Source organism: Dama dama, chromosome 10 (assembly GCF_033118175.1).
Source record: "Dama dama isolate Ldn47 chromosome 10, ASM3311817v1, whole genome shotgun sequence".
NCBI lineage: Eukaryota > Metazoa > Chordata > Mammalia > Artiodactyla > Cervidae > Dama > Dama dama.
The window spans coordinates 35,945,231-35,969,286 of NC_083690.1; the positions used below are offsets into that span (position 1 = coordinate 35,945,231).

The following is a 24,056-nucleotide window of genomic DNA, read 5'->3' on the forward strand; positions in this document are numbered from 1 at the left end:
AACACCTGATGTGTGCAAGCCTGTCAAATACAAGTATTTGACAAAAACACAAGGTACGTGAACACCATGCCGTGTTGCTTTTCAAAGCTGAGAAAACACCGTGGAGCTTTTGCCAGGTTCCAGGGAGCTAAAGAGCCAGCTACCGGCCTCCCTCGGGCTCTGGGAAAGGCCAGGAGCTCAAGGCTACAATCTGCTCCCGCTGATCCTCCGTCCACCAAGGGGCTCAATGCTGCCAACCGCACAGACTCGGAGCACTCCTGTCTCTACTCCATCCCTACCGCCCCAGCCCTGTTTCAGGGTTCCTGACACTGCCCGTTAGCTGCTCCTCTCCTCTGATTCTCCTTCTTCTGCCTGTCTCCTCCACACCAGTGAAGCTGGCATGGGACTCACCATGACCAAGTCTTGACACAAAGCCCAGGCTCCTTGCTGCTGCTGCTGCTGCTGCTAAGTCACTTCAGTCGTGTCCGACTCTGTGTGACCCCATAGACGGCAGCCCACCAGGCTCCCCTGTCCCTGGGCTTCTCCAGGCAAGAACACTGGAGTGGGTTGCCATTTCCTTCTCCAATGCATGAAAGTGAAAAGTGAAAGGGAAGTCGCTCAGTCGTGTCCGACTCTTAGCGACCCCATGGACTGCAGCCTACCAGGTTCCTCCATCCATGGGATTTTCCAGGCAAGAGTACTGGAGTGGGGTGCCATTGCCTTCTCCGCCAGGCTCCTTAGGGTGGCAGAAAAGAGGCTTCGCCCTCAGACTCCGAAGGCCCCAACTGCCTCACACTCCCAGCCCTCAGGCAGCTGTTCTGTCACCCGAAACGCCCTTCCCAGTCGCTCATGTAGCCTTGGTCCACCAGGCCAGCGTCTCCCAAGGTGTGGAGTCTGGAACGGGCTTCCCTGATGACTGCATAAAGAATCTGACTGCATTGTAGGAGACAAGGGTTCGATCCCTGGTTGGGGAAGATCCCCTGGAGGAGGGCTTGTTAACCCACTCAGGTATTCTTGCCTGGGAAATCCCACGGACAGAGAAACCTGGTGGGCCACAGTCCACGGGGTGGCAGACAGTCAGACGTGACTGAGCACACACACAAGCAGAGCCTGGAACACCATCCCAGCCAAAGGAGTCTGTGGCCTCCTAGGTTTGTGAACCGCCCCCCTTCTTGGCACTCTTTGCAAGGTTAGCGCACTATACACATCACAAGCATGAACAGAATGTTTATGACATATTTCTCAAAGCACTTTTAACTTTCACTCATCTAAGCCTACAACAACCTTACAAAGTAGATCTGATCACCCCCATTTTATAGAGGAGAAAACTTAGACATAAAGATGCCCAAACACCCACACACCTAGCTTCCTTAAACGGGTACTTGCTCATATGCCCCTTGCCTACCTGACCCACTTTGCACACATCTGTGTCACAGCAAATTCCATGACTTGCTCTGGGGGCTTCCCCAACCAGCCTCTGAACTCCTCAAGGGCAAAGGCTAAGTCTGAATCAGCAGTCATCTCACTACCCCAGCACTAAGCATGCAGTAGGTACTTGCTAGTAACTTCTTTAAGGCAAGGCTCCAGGCACCACGGATCCAGTGGCAGGGACGAGGCCCATGAGCAGGTGGAAAGGACCATCCACTCCTGTGGAATCAGCAGAAAGCCTCTCCCAATCAAGGCTCAGGGCAGAGAGCCCCTGCCCCCAAGGCTCAGCCCCCAGCTCCAGCCTGCTGACTGACCCCAATCATGGGCTGAGAAGGTTGAGTGGTTAAACTCCCAGCTTGGATAAACTCACATGGGTGTGTGTAGACAGCCCTGGCTCAGGGCACAGGCTGGCTCACGCATTCTGGTCCCTGGTGGACCAGTCAGAGCCATGCTCCGGAGGAAACAGGTAGGAGAAATGATTCTATCTTCAGGAAAGGAGAACAGGAAGTGAGTTCTTGGTACAAAGCCCGCAGGCAACCACAGATACAGGAGGCAAAGGAAACCACCCAAAGAGAGGGGAACAAAGCAATCCTGGAAGACTTCCTGAAGGAGGGGGTTTTGTGACCACCCCAGAAGAGGGTGGAGCCAAGCTATGAGGTGGGGAGTGGACAGGACAAGCACCTCAGCTCAGCAGAAACAAGAAAGAGATTTCAGAGCCAGAGATGAGCCTAGAGGACAAGGCACAGGAACTGGGATGAGGTGGGTGGGAAGCCAAAAGATCCCTGCATTTCCCCAGAGCAAGAGGTCTCCCACTGCAGGCCCTAAGTCAGAGGGGCTGTGGGATCAATTTTCTGAGTCTTGGCAAGCAGTTTTTCATGAACTAGATAGACTACGATAAAAAAGAAAGGATCACATATGGTAACAGTAAGCACGATTTTGTGAAACTTATTTCAAGGGTGGGTGTGTGTGTGTGCACGTGTAAGTGTACACGCACAGACTCAAGCACCATATAAAAGGTGTTTCCTACCATGGGTCATGATAAAAGAATCTAAAAAACAAAACTGTTCTCCATGCAGTGCTCCTCAAACCTGGCTGCATCAAAGAAAAGAAAAATAAAACACTTGGGGAGGCCATTAGACACAGGAGACCATTAGATACAGCTCTCCAGGCTTTAGAGTCTGCATGGGTCTGGTTATCCAATGCTTCAATCTCCCCAGTTCATCCTGATGAGCCAGTCGGTGCCCTGCTGTGTAGGGGATGCTCTATTGAAGACCAGCTAAATCATCTAGTCTGGTGGGATGCTCTATTGAAGACCAGCTAAATCATCTGGTCTGGTGGGATGCAGTGCAGTGCAAACTGAAGTTATGGGACCCCTCATTCAAAAAGCTGGACCAGTAAAGATAGTAGAATACAAAGTGTTTTCCTCTCTTCTGCAGTTCTGTCTCTCTCTTTCTCGACCTGTCACTTGTTTAGTGTTTCACATGTGTTCCCTCATGCACAGAGATCTTCGTGGTTAGCAAGGGCAGACCCCTCCCTGCAACTCCACGGGGTATAAATGCACACGCACGCCATCCTTCCCGCTAGCCAGCTGGCTAGCATTGCCCAGGTCACGGGCAGGGAAGTCAAGCCAGGCATCTCCCCCTACCAAGGGCCCATCATCATATGGCGGATGGGCACCCTTCCAGGGTATTACCATCTCTCCCCAGGACATGCCAGGATCAGGGTAGCCAGAGGCTCTGCCCTGCTGAGTCACCCGCTGAGCACACTATGTTCTTGCCAGCCCAGGGCGGGCAACACAGCTGCCATGCCCCACTCCAGGGGGTCTCAGGGTGCACGCGCCCGATCCCAGCCCTCTCGGAGCCCACATCCAGGCTCCAGCCAGAGGCAGACGGAGGCAGTGGTCACTGCGCAGGAGTGAAGAGGGGGCGGCCAGGAGGACCTGCGGTGCCAGCGGGTGGGAAGTGGGCTGCGGAGAACAAACACCAGGGAGGTGGTAGGAGGCGTTGAGAGGTGGGTCATGGTCAACGCTAAGGATCAAGTCCCTGGTGCCTCACGGTCCCATCAGACTTCCCTTACAAAGCACTCATTCAAGGCTATGAGTATTGAGAAGTGGGCGACAGTAAGCATAAAGCACTGAACTCCAAGTGTGGACCCTGCTGGGCACTGCACCTGGGCCCCTGCACTGGTCCAAGGGCCCTGCCTGAGAAGCCACCGGGAGGGAGGCAGGTGGGAGGCCCGGGGGAAGAAGGAAGAAATAGCCCAGGTCCAGCACTGTCAGCATATCAGGGATCAGACCCTTTCCAAAACCTTGACTGGCCACAGAGTTTCTAAAACCAAAAGCAGTCACAAGTTTTGAACTCCATCCTGTCACTTCTCAGAACAGTGTGAAAATCGGTAAAGGCTCTGAAGGTCAGGCCAGAATACAGATGTGTTTCTAAAAGAGCCAGAACGAAATCCCTGTGAGCCACCTTGGACCCTCCTTCCCAGAAGCTCCCTGTCATCTCTGGAAGGGATATTTTCATCCCCAGCTACTGCGTGTCCCATGCCACTCGCCTGCACAGTGACCCCTGGCAGGACCCACATCCGCTCTGAATTCACAGCCTCAGCGGGTCCTTGGTGGATGCGATCTGGTTCACTCTACACAACTGGCAGGGTCCGACCCTATTCCTGACCCTGGCCCAGGCCCGCAGCAGGCAGGTGACGTCCCCTGTGGCCCTCACAGTCTAACAGGGGACCAGGCAGAGAGGGCATGGGACGGGAATATCTGGACACAGACAGCTTAGCTCAGTCACCGCAACCTTTTGTGGCCATGGTCATCTGGGGAAAGGCCATCCAACTTTTGAGGATTTGGGGTACACGCATCCTTGCTCCATCCCCAAGACTCACTCCACATCCCCCCAGATCTGCCTTAAACCTGGGCAAGAGGAGCCCCATCCTAGGCAGTGAGCTATTGCAGCCCCAAGCTGGCCCCCTCTGGCCACATCCCACCCCACAGGGCAAGGAGACCATGGGGCTGAGGGGATATGACCCCCAGAGCTCACAGCCCCCCTGAGAGCAAGTGTGGGTACCCAGGAGTCCAGAACTCCCTCCCCAGACACACTCAGGCAGGAGATATGGCCAGGTGGCAGTGGTTGGGTGAGGAGCGGGTGGTGGGCTGGATGGACGGGAGTGTCCAGGGTGTGTGGTGAGGCCAGACCAGGGTGAGGTATCTGGGGCACGAGGAGGGAAGACAAGGGTGGTTTTTCCTGCACCGTCAAGTCCCCACACAAAATTCACGGAGGCAAGATTTCTAAATGTGAGCCCCAACCCCCACCCCCAGGTCATTAAGAGGGTGTGTTTGTCAAGGTCAATGACAGAATTTATTTTAACAGTTTACAGTGTTAGACCCTCAGTGTCCAACTCTTTGCAACCCCATGGACTGTAGCCTGCTAGGCTCCTCCTTCCATGGGATTCTCCAGGCAAGAATACTGGAGTGGGTTGCCGTGCCCTTCTCCAGGGGATCTTCCTGACCCAGGGATCGAACCCAGGTCTCTTGCATTGCAGGCAGATTCTTTACCATCTGAGCCACCAGGGAGGCCCATTATATCTTTTAAACATTTAGACATACAATGTTCAGCCTTCCATCTGTGCCCTCACAAATGTGAGGGGTGGGTAGAGCTGACAGGTGGTATTGGCCAGGGAAGGCCGTTTTCATCCCCTCCCCAAGGGCATTTTGACCCAGCATGACTGAAGTGTCATCTTCAAATACACCCCAAGAAAAACCTGCTGATGGGAATACAAAACAGTATAACTTCTATGGTCCTATCTGGCAGAATTATGCATGTATTTACCTTCTCACTCCGAAAGCCCACTTTTTAAAATGTATCTTAAAGAGGCATTGGCAGAAATATGAAATGAGGGCTTCCCTAGTGGAGCGGCTTATCCCCTGCCCACGCAGGAGACACGGGTTCGATCCCTGGTCCGCGAAGATCCCACATGCCGAGGAGCTACTAAGCCTGTGCCTTAGGGCTTGGGAGCCACAACGACTGAGTCCAAACACCCTAGAGCTTGTGCCGCATCTAGAGGAGCCACTGCAATGAGAAGTCCTCGCTCCACAACTCAAGAGTCGCCTCTGCTCGCCGCAGCTAGAGAAAAGCCTGTGCGGCAATGAAGACCCAGCACAGCCAAAAATAAAATAAAGTGTTCTAAAAAAATTTAAAAATATGAAATGAATGACTCACAAGGCTACTTACTGTGGCATTACATGTGACACAAAATGTTAGAATAACACAATGTCTATTAGCAGGGGACTCGCTGAAAAAAACTACAGTCGTGGGCACCACCAAGAACTATAGGGCTACAAAAATGAATGCAGGCGAGATGAACATTCTGGAGATGGATGGTGGTGACAGGTAGACAACACTCAACGTATTTAATACCACTGAACGCTATACTTCAAGATGGTTAAGATGGTAAACTTTATGGTTTATGTAGCTAAAAAAAATTTTAACCACAAATTTTTTAATTGTGAAAAACAAAATGAATGCAGAAAGCTACCTATGCCCTGATCTAGAGCAACCTCCACAGTCCATCGTGAAACAACGAAGCTAAGTGCAGATCAGTATAACTAGTACACCACCTCTGGATAAGACTTAGTTGCTCAGTCATGTCCTACTCTTTGTCACCCCATGGACTGTAGCCCACCAGGCTCTTCTGTCCATGGGGATTTCCAGGCAAGAATACTGGAGTGGGTTACCATTTTCTTCACTGGGGGACCTTCCTGATGCAGGGATCGAACCCTCGTCTCCCACAAGTCTCCTGCATTGCAGGCGGATTTTTTTTACCACTGAGACAGTGGGGAAACCCTATAATCAACAAAACCTTAAACAAGGAGAAGGTTATCAAGGCCTAGTTTCTTCAAAATGAATTGAGAAGAAAAGAGAGAGGAAGAAGTGGGGACCTGTAGAGAGTGGTATTCTGGTGGAGGTTTAAAACCCAATTCTCCAGGAGAAAAAAAAGTCATGTCCACCAGTACTAGTCAACTCGGGCTGCCTTATCAAAATACCATAGGCTGAGTGGCTTAGACTCTAGACGTTTATTTCTCAGATCTGGAGGCTGGGAAGTCCAAGATCAAGGTGCCCGATTCAGTTCCTGATAAGGACTATCTTTTTGGCTTGTGGACAGCCGACTTCAGTGTCTACACATGGGAAGGGAAAGTGAGAGAGGGTACTCTAGTCTCTCTTCCTCTTCTTATAAGGACACTATTCCCATCATGGGGACTCGACTCTCATGACCTCATCTAAATCTTCATCTTCATAATTATCTTCCAAAGGCCCCACCTCTAAATACCATCACATTGAAATTTAGGGCTTCAACATATGAATTGGGGGGTGGAGGGAACATAAACATTCAATCCATAACACATGATCTAACAAGATCCACCGGACCAACTATGAAGCATTCTTGCCCTCCCCCATTCTCCCAAATAAAAGATCCTAAATCTAATCAAGCATTCACACCTAATCTCTAATATAGATGAGATTCAGGGGATAGTGGATCAAATTATTTACACCACTCAGGAGTAGCCAGCCAAGTCTAGAACTTGGGATCCTAGAGGACAACTGGCCTTCTTCACCAAGTTAATGGCAGAAGGGGAAAAGCCTTCTTTTAAAGAAGAGGATAATTTTGGTCACTGCCTCCTGTTAGAACTAGACATGGAACAACTGACTGGTTGAAAACTGCAAAAGGAGTATATTGTCAGCCTGCTTATTTAACTTAAATGCCGAGTTCAGTTCAGTTCAGTTCAGTTCAGTTGCTCAGTTGTGTCCAACTCTGCGACCCCGTGAATCGCAGCACGCCAGGCCTCCCTGTCCATCACAAACTCCCGGAGTTTACTCAAACTCATGCCCATCGAGTCAGTGATGTACATCATGCCAAATGCTGGGCTGGATGAATCACAAGCTGGACTCGAGATTGCCAGAAGAAATATCAACAACCTCACATATAGGCAAATGATCCCACTCTAATGGAAGAAAGTGAAGAGGAGCTAAAGAGTCTCTTGATGACTGTGAAAGAGGAGAGTGAAAAAGCTAATTTGAAACTCAACATTAAAAAAACTAAGATCATGGCATTTGGTCCCATTACTTCATGACAAACAGAAGGGGGGGAAAGTGGAAGCAGTGACAGATTTTATTTTCTTGGGCTTCAAAATCACTGTGGATGGTGACTGCAGCCATGAAATTAGAAGATGGTTGCTCCTTGGAAGAAAAGCTATGACAAACCTAGACAGCATATCAAAAAGCAGAGACATCACTTTGCTTACAAAAGCCCATCTAGTCAAAGCTTTGGTTTTTCCAGTAGTCATGTACGGATGTGAGTGAGGTGGTCCATAAAAAAGGCTGAATGCCAAAGAATTGATGTTTTCAAGTTGTGGTGCTGGAGAAGACTCTTGAGAATCCCTTGGACAGCAATGAAATCAAACCGGTCAATCCTAAAGGAAATTAACCCTGACTATTCATTGGAAGGACTGTTGCTGTAGTTGAAGCTCCAATACTTTGGGTGCCTGATGTGAAGAGCCCACTCATTAGAAAAGACCCTGATGCTGGGAAAGATTGAACCAAAAGGAGAACGGGGTGGCAGAGCACGAGACAGTTAGAAAGCATCACTAGCTCAATGGACATGAATTTAAGCAAACTCCAGGAGACAGTGGCAGACAGAGGAGCCTGGCATGCTACAGTCCATGACCTCGAAAACAGTTGGGTATGACTTAGTGACCAAACAACAAAGGAGAGGTTGTTCTGTCTCTCGGTCCTGTCCGACTCTTTCTGACCCCATGGACTGCCACACACCAGGCCTCCCTCCCAAAAAGTTTAAGAAAAAAAGGCAGTGAAGACAGTTGGTCCATGAGAAGCCTTCCTCCTACCACCATTTTCCAGAGCAGCAAATTCTAAAGTATCTGAGAATTCCTCTTTGGACTTGGCTTTCCAGGTTGATTTCCTTCAGGATTAACTGGTTTGATCCCTTGTAGTCCAAGGAACTCTCAAGAGTCTTTTCCAGCACCACAATTCAAAAGCATCAATTCTTTGGCGCTCAGCCTTCTTTATGGACCAACTCTCACATCTGTACATGACTACTGGAAAAACCATAGCTTTGACGATCCGGACCTTTGAGTATATGGAGTAATTACTCATCAAGGTTGGAAGATCAAACCTACTTATTTAACCGTCCATTAGCTTACTGTGTAACCGGTAGACATTCAGCATGTGATCTCCCTTTGTCCTCTCCCAAGCCTCACACCCTGTACAGAAGGAACAGTTTTACAGAACGCGAGCCATTCTTCAGGGCAGAAGCAAAAGCAACTCTGTCCCTTGCCCCTGCCCCATGACCCCACTCTGTGGGTGTATTCATTCCTTCCTCTGCTTAAAATCTGGGCAGATCTTCACAACTCTTCTGGTTTCTCTTAGCAGAACATTCTCACTCCAAGAATGAATATTAAAACTCTTATTCAAATTAAAACCTCTCCCTCCCCAGCTGAGAATTGTGCACCCAGAATGGGGTGGAGGGGCCCTTTCTCTGGTTTTCACTCCTCACGCTCTGATCACTCACTGCTGTGTTGGACCCTTTAGAGTTGGATACAGAGATGAGGAGGTGACAACAGATGAGACATCTAATCACCATCTGTGAAAGGGAGGGAAGGGAGGATCGGGGAGGGAGGCAGGAAGAAGAATGAAATACACATGCCAGTGGCCCCATGGTGAAGAAACCACCTGCCATGGGGGAGACCTGGGTTCAATCCCCGAGTTGGGAAGACACCCTGGAGAAGGGAACAGTCACCCACTCCAGTATTCTGGCCTGGAGAATTCTTGAACTGTATAGCCCACGGGGTCATGAAGAGGCAGACACGACTGAGTGACTTTCACTTTCACTTCAAAGAGCTTCACCAGTGTGTTAGCCTTATTCAGGTACAATGGAAGGACTAGGGTGTGGAGCTGGGGGCTCCATCCTTATGCAACCCTCCCGGTCAATTAATGTTATATTTCCCTTTAGCTTTTACTTGGCATCTGAACCCTCTGTGGCTGACAAAAGTCATTAGTGGCCCAAACACAGGGCTGCAAGATTTTACTGGAAATGGGTCTCTAAGGAATTGATGTCCTCTTCTTTCAGCCAAAATAGCTTCATCAGAGGGGCCCACGCTGGGCTTGTGATGGAGGTGACCAGAGCAGAGCATCCCTGTATAAAAAGCAAGATGCACCCAGAACGTGTCACACCTAGATGCCCAGTCCAGGAGGGCAGGCACAGGCACATAGACACACAGAGAAAAGAGAACACAGGACCAATAACGGTGAAATAAGAGAAGACCACTTGTCAAGAAACAGCCCTGTCATCCTGCCCATCAACTGAAACCAAGCCACTATAAACACATGCATGGAGCCAAGCAGAGGCCAGCACTGTGAAGAGCCCGGTGCCAAACGCTGTCCCCAAGCCTTCTGCTTCTGGAGTGAATCAGACTCGGGACCGTGTGACACCAGCCCACAACTCGCCCAGACCCGAATCTCACGCCTGCAGTGCCCACGCAGGCCTTTGGGTGGAAAGGCTCAGTCAGGCTCCAAAGCATCTGCCTAAACCTGCCCCAAGGCTCCTTAACACCTCCCAGTATCCCATTTGGAAACCCATTTTCCACACATTCATCCAGTTCGTCCCTGAACGTAATACACCTTCTCCCTGCTCCCATCCTGGTGGAAGGAGTTCTGCGAGATGACATTTGTTGGGGACTCTTTTTATTTGTGCCAAAACCATCCTTTCCAAATTATCTCTGGAAGTCCCCGAGATCCAATCTACCAAATGCCAGAACCCGCATCCCCCATTCACGGGCTCCCTGCATGGACTTCCCATCTGGTCCCTCTCAGCACACACAGTCCAGGCTGTAGGAGCCTTTTCCACCTCCCTCCCCACCCCCAGTACACACAAAAACACTTTTGAATTACAAAAGTAAGACATGGGTATACCTCCGTGTAAAATATGCAAACAAGACACAAGCAGACAGAGCCCGGAGGGGGGTGGAGGGAATGGGCGTTCTCTTTCACTCTCTCTTAGGACCTGGTCAAGGCCAGGTCTCTCCATACAGGAAACTGCCAAAAATGGTTTCCTACCAACTTTATACGGGTTCCCCAGGTGACACAGTGGTAAAAGATCCACTTGCTTAAACAGGAGACACAGGAGAGGTGGGTTCAATCCCTGGGTCGGGAAAATCCCCTGGAGGAGGAAATGGCAACCCACTCCAGTATTCTGGCCTGAAAAATCCCATGGACAGAGGAACCTGGCAGGCTACAGTCCATGGAGTTGCAAAGAGTCGGACATGCCTGAGCACACACAGTATTATTAAGTATTACCAGTTGTATACATATATATATATATATATATATATATACACCTACACATAGATTGAATTTTTCATAAGTGAGATCTTAAACATATGATTTTTCAACTTGAAAAACTTAGTTTTTAAAATATTCTCCTATGGAAGTGTGCAGATTCCACACTACTCTGGGTGTTTGGAGAAAAATACTGATAGAAGCCTTGGGGGAGCACTTCCAAACAAAATGAAGGAAATAAAATTGCATGCAAAATTTTCCAGAAGTACTTTTTATATGCTTTTCTGAGAACCGATTGAACTAGGCATGCAGTGTACCGACACAAAACATCCCGGTCTCCTCTTGTATTCAAGGCACTGCTGGAATTCACCCTAGTAGCCCTGCCAGGCTTGGTAAACACCAAGGAGGACAAAAGAACCAGGACCTGTCGCTTCTTGCCTAGCTCCGTAAACAATAAGCCCCGTGGTATCCTAGAAAGCACAGGATTTGGAGAAAGAAGACGGGAGGTGAGTCCTGAGTTGCCACTGAACCTTGGGACCTCTCTCAGAGCCCGTGTTTCCTCGGTTAAAGAAAAGACAATATGATATTCTAATAGCTAACCCTGGCGTGGTTTTAGGATCAGAAGAGACGGATGGCACCAACGCAGAATGTGTTCAAGAAGGGTAACACAGTTGTGCGAGTCGTAAATGGGAAAGGCTAAATTCGAGCGAGCTGCGCAAACGAAAAGACTTGGCAACTTCTACTCGAGGGCTCACGCGTTTTCTGGGGGGATTCAATCACGGATTGAGGAGACGCTGCCCGAACCTTCCTGGGGTGGCCAGCGCGCCACCTGCCGGCGGAGGAGGTGGTCGCGGGGGGGTGCCGGCACCGCGGGCTCGGGAACCCAGCTCCCTTCTCCCAGCCCGCCGCCGACTCTTGCGATCCGAGCCGGGTCCTCGTTCCCCGGACGGCCGGGGAGCCGCAGCCCAGGCTGCTCCGCGGGCCCAGCCCCAAAGGCCGGACGGAGTCGCCCCTCCGGTGTCTCTGGCGGCCGGCGTGCGAGTGGGGGTCCCGGATGCAAGGCCTTGGCGTCGCGGGAACCTGCTCCCCAACACAAAGCCGCGGCCGCGCAGGTGAGCGCGGCGGAGCCACGTGAGCCGGTGAACTTGCAGGAACTGGGCCAGCGAGCCCCAGCCAGCCACGGTCGCCCCCCTCCGCGCACCCCTGCCGCAGGTTTGAGCCGCCTCCGCTCGGATTCGGGAGCCAAAGGGGCGAAGGTTCGGAGAGCAAGGAAACGAAGGAGCGGGGGTCGGGGGCGCGGCCAGAGACCACCCCAGTCTCAGCCCCGCACCTCCGGTCCCGAGGCCCCACGCCCTCAGCCCCCACAGTCTGTGCCCCTAGCACGCGATCACCCCATGTCCTCAGCCTCCCAGTCCTCGACCGTCCTGCGCCCCCAGCCCCCAATCCCACCCTTCCAAGCCCCAAACTCCACCTCCGCGCCCCCAGCCCCGGACAGCCCCGAGTCCCTAGGCCACCAGTTCTCGACCCCCCGGCGTCCCCAGCCCCGGCCGCCCGCGCCCCCAACCCTCCAACCCCCTGATCCGCAGCCCCTAAGCCCGCACCCCCGCGCGCCTCCAGACCCCGGCTTCCCCGAGCCCCCCGGGCCCACCGCCCACCCCCAGGCTACTCACCGGCGGCCCCCGTAGCCGCTGCCGGGGGAGCCGGCGCCTGGGTCAGGATAGCCGTGCTGCTGCAGGGCCGCGGCCGGGAAGGGGTAGAGGAAGCCGGTGGCCAGCGCCGACCCGCAGAGGCAGCAGCACGCCCAGGGCAGGAGCAGAGCCAGCTTCATCTTGCGCGGCAGCCCGCGGGGACCCGGAGTCCTGGGCGGGAGGACTGTCGGCAGCGCACCGGCGGCCCCCGCCGGAGCCGAGCGAACGCGCCTACGAGTGAGCGGAGCCCGGGTCCGAGCTGGAAGTGCCTGGGGGGCGCCCACGCCTCTCAGGGCCGCCTTTTCAAATTCGGCGAGGTGGGCTCTGCGCCGTCAAAGGGGGCGTGGGGCTTTCTCATTAACCCTCGGCGGTCCGGGGCCGAGGAGGCAGCAGTGGAGGCCGAGCCGGGAGAGGGGGGCGGTTCCTGCTCAGCTGGGGGTCCCGGGAGCCGCGCGCCCCGAAAGCCAGACCTTGTGCCTGGGTCCCCGCACACAAGCTCTTTAGAAACCTCCCAGCCAAACCTTCTTCAGGTCGCAAGCCTTCTGGAGCACCCACCCTGTTCCGGGCATGCTCACCTGGGTAACGTGCCTTCATCCCTACAGCTTGGCTGTCTGTATTAGGTGGTGCCATTCCCATTTTTCAGAGGTAGAAACTGATGCTCAAAAAAGTTAAGCAAGAAAGATACACAATCCTTGTCCAAGGCTCTTTGAACCAAATCGTTGCACACCCAGATGTCTGCAGAATAATCTTCCATTTTTACCTCCAGACTCTGTCACCTGCCAGCTAAGTCAAGAAGATGCTTCGAAGGAAGAGGCATTCCGTATGGGGTGCAAAGTTGTCCCTAGACTCACAGATTTGTGAAGCACCATATCTGGGAAGGAGCTGGGGGAAGACGTGACACAATCCCACCTTTTACGGGTGTGAGAACTGGGTCCCAGACTACACACTGAGCCCAAGGCCAGCCTGACCCCAAGTAGGTGTTTTCTGGACCGTGTTATCCCCTCGAGGCTTGTACCCAGCACAAAGGGCCAGTGGGAGCTGAAATCCAGCCTGTGCCCCACTCCCCAGGTTAACATCTTTTTCCAGTTCTCCCCACAGCATCCTAGGGGCTGGCAGAGGCCCTGAGGACAGCTCTGTGCCTGCTAACAATGGGAAGCTCCTAGTTCCTAAAATGCAAGTAGGACCGGAGAGAAGCCATCAAGTGTGGGAATGCTTGGTGGACTGCAACCCATTTTGTAGAAGAACTGTGGGATTGTTTTTAGAACAGGAAGATGCTGTTGAATATGTGGAGGGAAAGCGCAGGTTCCAAGGCTCTTACCCTCCTGTTACAAACCTAAGTGTGTATCCATATATACAGTTCCCATATGTACCTTCTTGAGGGCTTCCCTCATAGCTCAGTTGGTAAAGAATCTGCCTGCAATGCAGGAGACCCAGGTTCTATTCCTGGGTCGAGAAGATCCTCTGGAGCAGGAAATGGCAACCCACTCCAGTATTCTCACCTGGAGAATCCCACGGACAGAGGAGCTTGGCAGGCTACAGCCCATGGGATGGCAAGAGTCAGACACAACTTAGCGACTAAACCACCACCACCACTCTCATGAGTACAAGTCCCAAGATTTCATATCCAGTCCCCATCACCCTTTCCCCAAACTGCCCATCCTTATCCACTCAATTCCCTCAAATCCTCCCTGGGCTTTTTATTTATTTATTTTTTTACTATTTCAGTTCAGTCACTCAGTCGTGTCCGGCTCTTGGCGACCCCATGGACTGCAGCACACCAGGCTTCCCTGTCCATCACCAACTCCCGGAGCTTACTCAAACTCATTTCTATTGCATCGGTGATGCCATCCAACCATCTCATCCTCTGTTGTCCCCTTCTCCTCCCGCCTTCAATCTTTTCCAGCATCAGGGTCTTTTCCAATGAGTTGGTTCTTCGAATCAGGTGGCCAAAGTATTGGAGTTTCAGCTTCAGCATCAGTCCTTCCAATGAATATTCAGGACTGATTTCCTTTAGGATGGACTGGTTGGATCTCCTTGCAGCCCAAGGGACTCTCAAGAGTCTTCTCCAACACCATAGCTCAAAAGCATCAATTCTTCAGTGCTCAGATTTCTTTATAGTCCAACTCTCACATCCATACATGACCATTGGAAAAACTATAGCTTTGACTAGATGGACCTTTGTTGGTAAAGTAATGTCTCTGCTTTTTAATATGCTGTCTAGGTTGGTTATAGCTTTTCTTCCAAGAAGCAAACGTCTTTTAATTTCATGGCTGCAGTCACCATCTGCAGTGATTTTGGAGCCTCCCAAAATAAAGAAGTTTTTAAATCTTCTCTCACTGTTTCCACTGTTTCCCCATCTATTTGCCATGAAGTGATGGGACCCAGTGCCATGATCTTAGTTTTCTGAATGTTGAGCTTTAAACCAACTTTTTCACTCTCTTCTTTCACTTTCACCAAGAGGCTCTTTAGTTCTTCTTCACTTTCTGACATAAGGGTGGTGTCATTTGCATATCTGAGGTTACTGATATTTCTCCCAGCAATCTTGATTCTAGCTTGTGCTTCATCCAGCCCAGCATTTCACGTGATGTACTCTGCATTTAAGTTAAAAAAGCAGGGTGACAATATACAGCCTTGACGTATTCCTTTCCCGATTTGGAACCAGTCTGTTGTTCCATGTCCAGTTCTAACTGTTGCTTCTTGACCTGCATACAGATTTATTTTATTTATTTCCTTAGCTGCATCAGGTCTTACATGTGGCACATGGGCTTCTCTAGTTGTGGCACACGGGCTTAGTTGCCCCTCGCTTGTGAGGTCTTAGTTCCCCAACTAGGGATCAAACCCGTGTCCCCTGTATTGGAAGGTGGATTCTTAACACTGGGCCACCAGGAAAGCCCCATGCCTCAGCCTTTCAAATGGGACTTCCACACTTCCCAAGTCTGGAGTTTGCACCTAGGAATAAGGATGCACAGAGTCCATCTCCGAGTGGACAGCCCCCTAATGGGAAACATCACTTGGACAAAGGACCACTTTCTTCATCTTGCCCTCCATCCCTTTCTCAAGGCCTAAAAGATTTGGAGAATTTGGGTTATCAGGGGATTTTCAGTGCCTCCCCCAAAAGGAATCTGAACTGTGTTCCTTGGGCTGTTTTCCAACACCCAATAAATGATGAGGTCATCCCTCCCCTCCTCTCCCCCCCCCCCCCCCCGCCAGGAATTTGTGAGCATCTGTCTTCCTCCTCTCCCTCCTTCACTTGCATAATGAGACCTTAAAGACCAGAGGAATTTCACGTTGCTATAAATTGGCTTTATGCTGTAGGCATTGCAGTAGAGGAACAAGAGTTCACTTTTTATCTTAAACTCATTTTTCCAGTGCCATGGGCAGCACCCAAGCTAGAGGGACCAAGGAGAGAAAGGGATAACACTCTTCTGTAACTGCATGATTCTTTTAGGAGGAAAAGCTTTAGGGAAAGAATTAATACATCCCAGAAACTTCAGGACTAAGACAGTTGGTTGAATTTGGTCCTCTGTTTCACCTCTAAGACAAAAAGTTCACTCTGGCCCCGTGAATCTATATTGAGAAACTTCTGCATGCCCAGCACTCTGCTGGGTGCAGTGAATGCTCTAAGAGAAGCAAGTAACATATTTCTCACCCTCAGGGTCCTTACATTATTTTTTAGGAAGAGTTAAAATAACCTTCTTTTTTTTTTTTCCTTCAATAGCATGGACTTCCCTGGTGGTCTAGTGGTTAAGAATCTGCTTGCTAATGCAGAGGACACAGATTCAATTCCTAGTCCAGGAAGATCCCACATGCCGCGGAGCAACTAAGCCCATGCGCCCTAGAGCCCGTGCTCCGCAACAAGAGAAGCCCCCACGATGAGAAGCCCGTGCACCGCAACTAGAGAGGAGCCCGCACCCGCAGCAACTAATGAAAGCTCATGAGCAGCAACGAAGATCCAGCACAGCCATGAGTAAATAAATAACTCTTTTTAAACCAGCTGGAAGTCTGGACAAATGCTCTGATAACAAGAGGAGATTCCACTTAGAGGGCAAGGGATAAAAATGCAAAGATGCTGAAAATCAAGAAAAGAAATGTGATATCACACAAGTCTACTCCTGGTGCCCCTGCTGACTTGCTGGGTGACCTGGAGTAAATCCCTTCCCTCTCTGGTCCTCCCCAGCATCTTCATTTGGGAAATGAAGAGTGGACTGGCTTGTCTCTAAAGTCTTTTCCAGTACCCAGCCCCCTTCCAAAGAGGGCATGGGAGCCAAGAAGAACGGAGAAGAATTCTCCATTCTTAGAATGTGTGGTATCACATGGAATGTGTGATATCACATTCTAACCCCTCCCTCACCTCCAGAGGACACCAGGTAATAGGGTTCAATTCCAAAGGGTACCAGCTGTGTGACCTTGGACAAGTTACTTAACCTCTCTGAGCTTCTACATCTGTAAAATCAGAATAACAGTACCCAGTGTATGGGTTTGCTAAAAGAATTCAGTGAATTATTCACACAAAGTTCTTGGAATCATGTGCCTGATGCATTGTAATGTTCAATAAATGTTAATGGTTATTATTTGCAGAGCTTTGGTGAGAGATTAAAATTAAACTATGCCCCCCTGCCCTTCTCAAACTCCCAAGTGGGCTCATAACCCAGGAGTGATGGGAGCTTTCTTAGAAGAATCTGGAGCCTGGGATAAATCTGGTATATCGTTCTCTGTGGTCAATAATTTAAAGCAAAACTTCATCTTAAAACAAATATGGGAACATCATTGAGTAGAATGTGATATTTGCATTATTTTTCAAGCTTAAACATAATTGTGGGTGGCGGCAAAAGTGGGGAAGTTTGAGCAGCCTTGAAATAAAGGGTGTCCTCAGACACCCAAAGGGTGTCCTTGCTTCTGGTGTCCTCAGAAAGATCCAGTGACTCCTCAGATTCTAGCCACCCCAGCGGGACTCTGGTTCACACTCCACACAAGTACTCATCTCTGTATTTCTAAACTATGCCCACAGCACTCACCGAATACGTGTTAAAGCCTCACGAGAGGCAGAAGCCACTGTTCCCAAGAGTCCGAGAAGTCACGCATGAAAGCCTTGGAGTCGGCATCCAGCCTGTACTGCTGGCTCCCTCTCCCTAGTGCCATGGCAATCTTGGGGCATCACCTAGCCCCTCCCCCACAGGACCTCAATAAAATGGAAACTGAACAGATAAGGGTCATCAGGGTGCCACTGAGCCCTTAACTCCTTGACCACTCACCACAACTCTGGCACAGACCATCAGGCTTCTCACAATCTCCCCATTTTTCATACGAGGAGACGAGAGAAGTGATTTGTCTGTGATTTTGTGCTCTCTCGCCGGTCTGTAAGTTCAAAAGAGCCTTAGAAACTGGCTTGTTTGTACAAAGAGGGATCAGATTTCTTGGTGGAAGTAGACAAGCCCCCCAACACACACACACACACACACACAAACACACACACCCTTGAGAAGTGGGCTCCTCTGCAACTATGTTTCCAGGCCTTTCTGATAAGAAAATATCAGTCAGCATCCTCTTGGGCAGACAAAAAGCAGAGCTTCACTTCTGCTGAAGTCAGCAAAGAGACCAACTGAACAGAGAAGTAAATACTCATCAAGCTGAAGCCAAGGTAAATATTGACCTTCTGGCATGATAAATCCTCCTGTTAATCTAAAACAGAAATCTCCCCCTCCCCAACCAGTCCCCTTCTAGGACACAGATCCTGTAATTCTCCCAGAAGTTCAGGGAAGCAATGGTAGAGACTGGCTGGTTTTCATACTGATTGCTCCAACAGCCCTCCCTCCCAGCTGTTCCAGATCCCAGACCAGCACAGGAGCGGGCTGGATTGACTCAAGGTGGCTATACAGTCGCAACAAAGGGGCTTCTTTGTTTTGTTCCAAGCTTTCTGTGCTTCGCGCTTCGCCAGGGGCAAAATACGAGCAGAGCATGGGTAGAATGGAAGATGCTGACTCTGTTTTCTTCTTTACCTGGACACCCACAACATTCCACCCACTCCAATAAAAGGGAACACCTCCTTGCTCAGCATACATACAAGTGTAAGCTTACTGGTTTCCCTAAACATTGGCAGTGAAACAGACGTTTAGGAGACAACTGCAGACATCTAGGTCTTTTTACATTGTTAACATTTACATACGGCTTTAGTAAGTCAACTCTGTGTTCTCTTACAAGGAATAAAGAAATAATCAGACACACAAAGACAGCAGCAAATTAGATGGCTACCACAGTAGCCCAGGATCTTAAACAAACACAAGCTTGAAAGGGGAAAAAGTAGTATTAAAAGTGAAAGTTAGGTCTTCCCTGGTGGTCCAGTGGTTAAGACTCCACACTTCCACTGCAAGGAAGCTCGGGTCCCATCCCTGGTCCACATGCCACCATGCAATGAGGCCAAAAAAAAAAAAAAAAAAAGCAAAGCCTAAAATACACTTCCCTAGTGAGCAACTAACACAACAGCCACAACAAAACACTTAAAAACATGGAGTCTGCCCAGCTGCCAACACCAAAGGCCCAACTCAAATATGGTGATAAGAAGAAACTGCTGACTGAGATAGCCACAGCTAAATAAACGCTCCCCTAAAAACTTAATGAGATTGTGTGTGTGTGTGTGTGTGTGTGTGTGTGCGCGCTCAGTCATGTCCAACTCTTTGCGACCCCCTGGACTCTAGCCCTCCAGACTCCTCTGTCCATGAGGATTCTCCAGGCAAGAATACGGGAGTGGGTTGCCATGCCCTCCTCCAGGGGATCTTCCCAACTCAGGGATCGAACCCAGGTCTCCCACATTGCAGGCAGATTCTTTACCATCTGAGCCACCATGGAAGCCCCCTTTAATGAGATTACTAGGTGAAACAATGAAGAAAGGAAATGTCTTAGTTTGTCTCCAGTCAATCCTAATGGAAATCAACTCTGACTATTCATTGGAAAGACTGTTGCCGAAGCTGAAACTCCAATACTTGGGCCACCTGATGTGAAGAGCTGACTCATTGGAAAAGACACTGATGCTGGGAAAGATTGATGGCAGGAGGAGAATAGGGCAACGGAGAATGAGATGGTTGGATGGCATCACCAACTCAATGAGCCTGAATTTGAGCAAACTCCAGGAGATAGTGAAGGACAGGGAAGCCTGGCAGGCAGCAGTCCACAGAGTCGCAAAGAGTCGGACATGACTGAGCAACTGAACATCAGCAGTGTGATGGTATTTAGAGGTGGTGCCTTTGGGAGATGATTAGGCCATGAGGGTGGAGCCCTCATGAATGGGATTAGTGCTCTAATAAAGAGACCCCAGAGAGCTCCCTCCCCTCTTTGGCCATGTGAGGACACAGCAAGAAGATGGCCCTCTATGAATCAAGAATCAGGCCCTCGCCAGACACCAAATCTGCTGGCTCCTAGATCTTGGACTTCCCAGCCTCCAGAAACCATGAGAAATGCGCTTTTGTTGCTTGTAAACCCACCTCAATTCATGGTATTATCTCAGCACAAATGAACAAAGACACTCTTCCTGCCTCACCCAGGCTCCCCCTGGTGAGCGTTCCTCAGGACACAGCTCTTCACCAAATCCCCAACTAGGATTGATACCCATGCTGTGCTCCCAGAGATCCTTCTATGTCCACACCCACTTCCACCTGCCGTGCTTACCTCTTAACATATTTTTTATTTCCCATACGACACACTCTAAGAACAAGGGGGAGTTTCCCGCCCATTTCTGTCTCCCTGGACCTAACAGCATCACACTCAGTCCGAGCTTAATAAATATTGGCTGGGCTTCTGAGTAAATCTGTGAACCACTTGGTTTGTTCTCCAAAGTCCCCAGGAAGAGAACAGAGGACAGAACTGCCCTCCAAGGCGTGGTTTCTGGAGGACATTCATTAAAGTTGGGGACCTGAGCAACAAAGCTGTTTACTCTGTATTCTTTCTTCCTTGTAGGTGACAAAGCAAAGGAGAGAACCACAAATGGGGACTTTTCTGGTGGTCCAGTGGCTAAAACTCCATATTTTCAATGCAAGGGGCCCAGGCTCGATCCCTGGTCAGGGAACTAGATCTCACATGCTGCAACAAAGGTTGAAGATCTCACATGCCACAGCTGAGACCCAGCACAATCTAATACATTAAAAAAAAAAAAGGTTGAAAAGAAAAAGAGAGAATCATAAATTAAAATGCCAGGTGGGTCCTATAGATGGCCAGACCAAAGAAGGAACTTGACATTCATTTCAAGAGAGATTGATATCTTCCCTACTCACATCTCTATCCAAAACTGAGTTTAGTACTTCATAAAGGGCTGTCAGGTACAACCTTCAAACCAAAAGGCTCCAGATAACCCCATAAACACCAGCCCGCCAACGTCTTATAAGGATTTACCAACATCTTATGAGGTCTTTGTTGTACATAATCAAAAACACCTTCCCCATACTTCTTGGAAGGCATGTTTTGCTGAAAAGCAGAGAGGAAGACAGACCATGTGCCCTAAAGGAGGTTTTGCACCAATACCCAGACCCAAAAGAAAGAGAATGAAAAGGTTGTTCCACTTGATAAAACCTCACTGCAATTTACTATCATGAAGTGTCTGTTTGAAGTCGGGACAAGTTCTAGATAAGCTCTTCATTGAGAAACCAGGATAAAGGGGGGAGGGGGGAGAGAAGGCAGCCGGAGTGGAACTCTGATTACAGAGCCATTAATTAAGACCATGAAAGGCCACGGAGTTGCCTTTGATTGGAAAAATAGATGAGTGCAGAATTAAAGGCTTTGGGGGAAAATCTTTTCATGCTTAAGGAGAGCCAAAAATTATTTCAAGGGTTTTAACGTTAAGGCACTATTAAAGCTAAGGCGTTGGTGGTGACCAGATGACCCTGTCAATTTAATCAAAATCTTATGGGGAGGAGGGGGACAAAGTAAGTGACCCGTTTTGTTTCAAAGCCTGTGCGGCTGTCTGGTTCCATGCATGGGCATTTTTCAGGCTGGCCTGGGCCCCCTCACAGAGCCACCCAGAGGGGCCCTGCCATGGGGAAGCAGGCCCCCGAGTCCAGCGTGCACCCCTCGGTGCTCCCCAGAGACTGCCATCCAGCTGGTGTGGGGGTGGGGCTCAGGGTGCCGCCCCAGTCCGGCCTCGCTGCAATCTCTCCCTGATACTCCCACCACTGCCTCCCGACCCTCCAGCGAGCCTCCAGGCCCAACAGAACCCCGGCTCACACTGACTACAGGGTGCCTCAGGCAACTTTCTTCACCTCCCTGAACTTCAGTTTCCTTCTCTCTCTGTGAGGCGGAAAGAATATTCCCACTGAGGGTCAGTCGGAACATCCACACCTATTTACATTCCAACATATAATATGATGGCTCAGCAGGTGAAGAATCTGACTGCAATGCAGGAGACACAGGAGATGCAGATTCAGTCCCTGGGTTGGGAAGATCCTCTAGAGGAGGAAATATGCACCCACTCCAGTATTCTCGCCTGAGATTCCCATGCACAGAGGAGACTGGTGGCCTATAGTTCATGGGTTGCAAAGAATCAGACACAACGGAGCACACACGTGCACACAGGTCTATGGAAGCTCCATGTATGTTGGTTCTCTTCCTCACTTTGTCTCCAATTCTTCCCTAAGTGACATTCAGAAAAGATGGTTCTAGAATGCACATCATGCCATTGCCCTCCAGGACTTTGCAGAGAATGTCAAGGATTTAGATTGGACCTCGCTTTGAGCCTGACACTCAGAGCTAACCGCCCTCTTGGCCTCAGCCCTTGTCCTGGCTGCTCTCCCTCAAACACCTGCTGTGGCTCCACACTGCCTACAGAACAAAGTCTGAACTCTCTTTGAACTGGCATTCAAAGCCCTTCATGAACTGGCCTCACTACCCTTCTGGAATCATCTCTCACTCCTTACTTCCTTACATGCACATATCCCAGAACAAGCCATATACACAGGGTCGGGAAATTGCATGAGCTAAGATGGGATTGTGCATGGTTTGGTGCCCAGGACCCAGAGGACTTGGGTAGACAAATAAGCAAACCCACAGGTACAAGCAGTGTGACACCTGCAAGGGGTGTGTAGGGAGTCCCAAGAGAGGGACCGATGGCTAGACCAGCCTGTGGGAGTTAAAGATGTCACAGGTCACAGAAGAGCCCTTTGAGAGCTAAGACTGAGAGATGAGGAGGAGTTCGCCGGAGAGAAAGTGGGGGCAGTGCCCAGAAGGGGAAAGAAGGAGAAGGAGCAGAGGCGGGCTGAACAGAGAGGACGTGGGCGAGGGCAGAAGATGAGGCCAGTATAGCTGGACTGCCACAGATGCATCATGAAGGCTTTGAATGCCAGTTCAAAGAGGGCCTTCTTGCCGTTGACAGAGTGTGTGTGCTCCGTCACGTCTGACTCTGTGACCCCATGGACTGTAGCCTGCCAGGCTCCTCTGTCCATGGAATTTTCCAGGCAAGGATAATGGAGTGGGTTGCCAGTTCCTCCTCCAGGGGATCTTCCTGAACCAGGGATCGAACTTGCATCTCCTGCATTGGCAGGTGGATTCTTTACCACTGAGCCACCTGGGAAACCCATTGACAATGGGGAGATCCTTAAGAGTAGAATGACTCACACTGATCCTCTGCCTCTGGTGACAGCTGCTTAGAAAAACATCTTAAGGAGACAGCGCAAAAAAAAAAAAAAAAAAAGAAGAAGAAGAAGAAAGAAAGAAAGTCTGTCTAGGGATTTCCCAGGTGGTCCAGTGGTTAAGACTTCACCTTCCAATGCAGAGGATATGGGTTTGACCCCTGGTCGGAGGCTAAGATCCAACATGCCTTTCAGACAAAAAACCAAAACATAAAACAGAAGCAATATTGCACTAAATTCAATAAAGACTTAAAAAAAGAAGAAACTCTGTCTAATGCAAATGATACTAATCCAAAGAGAGCAAACGTTTTTTTTTTTTTTTTTTAAGTACGTTGGAAAATAAAGTAAATATGCTATGTGGGTTCAAAAAGCTCCTCCAAAAATCACTGAAATTGGGACCTCCAGTCATTACGTGCCTCGTAAGATGATGCAATGGGAAATACACAGCATCATCCACGAAGAAGCCCTATCTTGAAAAGACATGGAACCTCAATCTAATGAAGCCTTGACGTCTAATCACGGATTTATGGGAAATATGGGAGACAGAGGAACATGTTTAACAATATGAGAGCAGGACTTCCCTGTGGTCTAGTGGTTAAGCCTCTGGCACTGCCAATGCCGGGGGCCCAGGTTTGATCCTTGCTCAGGGAGCAAGATTCTACGTGCTGCAACTAAGATTGAAGATCCTGTGTGCCACAAAGACTCACCACAGCTAAATAAATAAATAAAAATCAGTATGTTTTTTTAAAAGGGATGGATTTCACTTGATGTAAATTACAGCTCAGTTCAACTGCCTTCAATATTAAGAAATACGGAAAAATTCATTCGCGGACTTCTCTGGTGGTCCAGTGGTTAAGACTCTGGTGTTTCCACTGCAGGGAGCCTGAGTTTGACCCCTGGTCAGGGAACTAGATCCTGCACACCACAACTAAGTGACAAAAAATATATTAAAATAAATACTTTTTAAAAACACCAGAGGCAATCAGCCAAATACAAATGCAGGA

At 49.7% G+C, this 24,056-nt stretch overlaps 2 protein-coding genes across 2 annotated transcripts in view; one reads left to right on the plus strand and one right to left on the minus strand.

Annotated features, from left to right (window-relative positions):
* LOC133063238 (nascent polypeptide-associated complex subunit alpha, muscle-specific form-like) overlaps positions 1-12,336 on the plus strand; it is a 31,703-nt gene extending 19,367 nt beyond the window's left edge. The window contains exons 3-4 of the mRNA XM_061152360.1: positions 11,659-11,888; positions 11,970-12,336. Of these exons, the coding sequence (XP_061008343.1) occupies positions 11,659-11,888; positions 11,970-12,336 (597 nt within the window). The remainder of the gene's footprint in view (positions 1-11,658; positions 11,889-11,969) is intronic.
* The window catches only part of COL26A1 (collagen type XXVI alpha 1 chain), a 201,445-nt gene that overhangs the window by 158,783 nt on the left and 18,606 nt on the right, over positions 1-24,056 (minus strand). The window lies entirely within an intron of this gene.